Source organism: Dromiciops gliroides, chromosome 6 (assembly GCF_019393635.1).
Source record: "Dromiciops gliroides isolate mDroGli1 chromosome 6, mDroGli1.pri, whole genome shotgun sequence".
Classification (NCBI taxonomy): domain Eukaryota; kingdom Metazoa; phylum Chordata; class Mammalia; order Microbiotheria; family Microbiotheriidae; genus Dromiciops; species Dromiciops gliroides.
The window spans coordinates 235224488-235229186 of NC_057866.1; the positions used below are offsets into that span (position 1 = coordinate 235224488).

A 4699-nucleotide genomic window follows, 5' to 3' on the forward strand; every position below is an offset into this window, starting at 1 on the left:
CTGAGAAACTATAGCATGTGCACTAGCCACACCTCAGTAAACCATTTCAGCAGATTGGATAAACCAGGTCGAGGTTGTCAAATTTTGTTTCCATTCCTGTCCTCCTATGAAAAAAAAACCATAAGAGAACTGCTAGGGAAAAAACAACAACATAGTACCAGTTAATTTGTCCCAAGAACAAGCAGGCATGAATCATACAGAGACCCCTTCCAAAGAAGGATCTCAAAGACTCCCTCTTTCTGAGTGTATATAAAGTTTCTGGTTAGAGCACATTTTCATTTCATTAGCACAACACAATCAACCTAAAAGCAAATACTGTAACAAGAATGGACAATGGCTGTAATGCAAATTGGTTTAACAATTTCAGTTATAATAACAAGAATGTAGAAAATATCAATCAGTTTGACAGTTCAACTTAATGGAAACATTATTATAAGATTATATGATGCTCCAAAAGGGAGTTTGGCAAGGAGAAGGATGCCTAGATGTTTTTACAATATAGGGACTCACTATCCTGGGGAAAGAAGTCAACAGATAGGGACTTATCTGCTAGCTATCTGGCTTCAGTTTGGAGTTTAGTCAAAGGGCATTTTGCTCCTATTAATCCAGGGTTTCATAAAAATCCTTTTTGGATAATAAGGCAGCTCCATCAAATCCAGGTGATCCATAAATTCATATTAACAAACATGAATGACAGGCATCAAACCCTTTAGTGAGTTAGTTAGAAGTCTAGCCCAAACATGTGAATGGGTAGAGGAGAACAATTTGTTCCAATGGCCATGAAACTGCTTAAATAGGCATTGTGGAGTGTTTAGAGATAGGTCAGATATCGAACATATGAAGGTCATCTGCTGCATCCTGGTACAACACCAGTCATCTTGACTTTTGTTTTGCCACTAGACTTGGATGACTCTGGAAGAGAGTGAAACTGACAACTTTGTGAAACTGCCTTGTAAATCAAATTCATGCATGAGTCAATATATCACTCTCATGATGTCATTGGCCTTTTTTGAAAATGAAGGATGGAAATGCTCAGACTTCCTGACACAATTACTCGAAAAACCTCCAAATACAGCCAGAAAACAACTCTGGGAGCAGCAGAACCTACAAAAAGAAGGCTGAGATTATTTTCCAACCAAAGACAGCTTGGTAGTTTGGCAGGAGAGGGAGCCGGACTGGAAGTAGAGTCCAGCCCCAAGATCATGCTGACACAGATACATCTCCAGGGAGGCTGCGCTGGAGAAATTTACCCCCAGCCTCCAAATCAGCTGCAGTCCTGGTGTCTTCTTGAACTCAGTTTACAATCTGGTGCGAGGGCTGAATGACTGACCAGGGGGAGTCTATGGGGGAGTATGTAGGAGCTAAGGGAGGATTTGGATGTCCTACCCCAGCAGGGAACCAGTAAGAAACCTTGAGTGGTGGCAGCCCAGGTCAGGGAGGGGCACAGGCTTGTAAGAGCTAGGAACCACAGCACACAAAGTTTTGCTGCCTGGTTGATTGGCAAGTTGGACTGGGGTTATCTATGGACCAGAGAAAGGGCCAGGCAAGTAAAGAAACTGCCCCTCATTAAATCATAAAACCTGGGACCCCCTGAAACTTGGGACAGTATAACCTGGAAGCAGGATCCCACACTAAGAAGGAGTTAAAAGTCAAGTGAAAGATGGGCAGGATGAGCAGGCAGAGAAAGTTGTGAACCATAGAAAGCTTCTTTAGTGACAAGGAAGATCAAGGGGCACCCTCAGAAGAGGATAGCAATGTCAGGGCTCCTACATATAAAGCTTCCAAGAAAAATATTAATTGGTCTCAGGCCATAGAGGTGCTCAAAAAGGACTTTGAAGATAAAGTTAGAGAGGTAGAGGAAAAAATGGAAAAAGAAATGAGGGTGATGCAGGAAAGTCATGAGAAAAAAGTCAACAGTTTGAAAAGTCAAATGGAAAAGGAGATACAAAAGCTCTCTGATGAAAATAATTGCCTAAGAATTAGGATTGAACAAATGGAAACTAGTGACTTTATGAGAAACCAAGACACAATAAAGCAAATCCAAATGAATAAAAAAATAGAGGGCAATGTGAAATATCTTCTTGGAAAAACAGCTGACCTAGAAAATAGGTCTAGGAGAGATAATTTGAAAATTATTGGGCTACCTGAAAACCATGATCAAGGAAAGAGCTTAGACATCATCTTCAAAGAAATAATCAGGGAAATTTGCCCTGATATTCTAGAAGCAGAAGACAAAATAGAAATTTAAAGAATCCACCATTCACCTCCAGAAAGAGATCCCAAAAGGAAAACATCCAGGTCAAGGAGAAAATATTGCAAACAGCCAGAAAGAAGCAATTTAAATACTTTGGAGCCATGGTAAGGACAGCACAGGATAGTTGCCTCTTTTCCAGTGGCAAAGAAGTCAAGCCTGAAATGAAAAAAAAATGTTACTAGACTTATCATTGTCTTTGTTTTCTTTATTTGTTTATGTAAAGATGTTTTGTAGGCATATCATGAATAAAAATGCAGTCCTAAAGACCAGTGATATGGCACACTCATCGTTATCATCTGTGGATTAAAAAAAATTAATTGGTTGTTTTATTTTGTTCAAGGCTTTTATTTTATAGGTCTATGAGCATAAGAATGTTATTTTTATGTAGCACATCCTAAAAATGTGGTCCACTGATCTCTTGGTGGCCCTGAAAATAACTTTTAAGAGTTTAACAAGTTCAAAACTATTTTCATAATATATATTTTTTACTTATTAGAATACTCCTCTCCATATAAATTATTTAAATTTTCCAATTCCAAACAATATATCAAAACAGCAAATTTGGGAATCCAATTGACTTTTTTTTAGATGAATTGCATATTTAATAACTTTCTCATTTTAAGGGATAGGTAAATTCAAGATATAAAAATATTCCTTTTCATTTAATCCCCTCATAGAGTGACTTTTTCAGAAGATCTTATTTTATATAGCTAGTTACTGAACAGACTTAGTATTAAATCTAGCTTCAGTATTACATCCTCCAAAGTACTGATACAGTTCCAGTTAGCAAAATTTCCTAAGATGTTTTTGAACCTGCAAAATGATATTCAAGTGTTTTGTTATGGTTCCCTTGAATGGTTTCCCACATAAGCTCAAGCAACATTCATTTATTTCATCTGTTTAGCCTTTGTGTTAGCACTTCTCGATACATGATGGATATGTATATAAGCAATAAAAAGATGACAAAGAAATCATCTAGAAATCCTAGAATTCCAAACAAGGCTTCAGGCACAAAATCCAAAGGTGATAGCAGATAGAAAAAAGCTCCCAGTAAACAAAGTAATATCCTGATGCGGAACATCCAGAAAAGGCCCCCAACTGAAAACATTTCCCTGAATGCATGTCTCAGTAAAGTGGGCAGATCCATAATTCTTTCCACAATTGATCTGGGCTGTCCTGAGAATCTTCGATTATAGTCATAAATATCTTGATGCAATTCTGAGACATACTGAGTCTGATTATCTTCACCAAATACTGGTAAGAGTAAGGTCACCGTTTCTCTACAGATTGGACAACTAATGGCCCCAAGCCATGAACCATATCGCCAATATGCAATAATGCAGGTACCACAGAAAAGATGTCCACAGTTTGTTTCAATAGGAAGAGAAGCCTGATGTAAACAGATTGGACAAGACATATCAGCGTAGAACTGCTGCCGAACAACAGCTGGTGCATCCTGATCTCTCAGAAGTTGTTCCCGAAGCACCCACACTAGCTCTTGGTTATCAGGGTGAATATTTTGTTCTGCATTTCTTAAAAGTATATATATCACTGTAGCAATGAAAGCGAAACTGATCACAACTGCCACAAGGACTTGGTCACTTACTCCTTCTATAATTGAATCACCCAGTTTCAAACTCTGAATTCCAGATTGATGTTTGTCCATTCCAGTTCTCGGGCGGCCAGTCAGTTGCGGGCCCGGTCCCGGGGCGCGCCCCTGGTCCAGCCTCCAGTTATCTCCGCTAGGCACTTCCAAGGCGCAGGCCTGGGGAAATCCCGCCGCTACGTCCCGGCCCGGAAGAGGCTACGACGCGATTCCCACTCAGGCGGGCGGCCAGGCCCCCGATGCGGCGGACGCCGAAGTGGGCTGACTTGTTCTCGATCGCCGCCGGGTTGCCCAGCAACCGGCGACTCCCCGCCCCAGCCGCAGCCCCGGTCCCCTCCAGCTCTCCGGCTCCCCCTGTAGGAGGAGCAGGGAGGCTACTGCAAGGGAGAGCGGCCGCGGGGCGGGGGCGGGGACGGGACCAGGCCCAATTGACTTCTATTAAAGAGATTTGCAAAAATATGTAAATGCTCTCAACTTGTTCACTTTTCAAAATGTTCATGCAATTTACATAGAATTTTATCCTTTGGAAAAACCAAACTACTAAATTAATCTGGATCCTTTCTGGGATATTTTAAAAACTTTATTTAGTTTCTCTTTCTGAGATGGTATTGCATAATTTATATTCTATTCTGTAAATTTTGGTATTTCATGATATTTGTCTATCCATTTCTTTTAAATATTTGTTTTAATTTGGTTAATAATTTCTGATGTTTTTCTTTATTTTCTTTTCATTCAATGTGAATCCTCCATTCTTATTTTTGATTTTGAAAGATATCTGAAATCCATATTTTATTAGCATTTAAATAGTCAAATTGGTCTTATTTAAAAATTTTTATTAT

General features: G+C 39.6%; 1 protein-coding gene across 1 annotated transcript; it reads right to left on the reverse strand.

Annotated features, from left to right (window-relative positions):
• Positions 1 to 3146: 3146 nt before the first annotated feature.
• On the reverse strand, positions 3147 to 3932 carry LOC122732657 (E3 ubiquitin-protein ligase RNF170-like). The gene has a single exon (XM_043972941.1). The coding sequence runs from the start codon at positions 3918 to 3920 to the stop codon at positions 3147 to 3149; it is 774 nt and encodes a 257-aa protein (XP_043828876.1). The 5' UTR covers positions 3921 to 3932.
• Positions 3933 to 4699: the final 767 nt, after the last annotated feature.

Excerpts from the sequence above, each read along its gene's own strand:
- LOC122732657 (XM_043972941.1), bottom strand. The coding sequence starts at position 3,920 with ATGGACAAACATCAATCTGGAATTCAGAGTTTGAAACTGGGTGATTCA.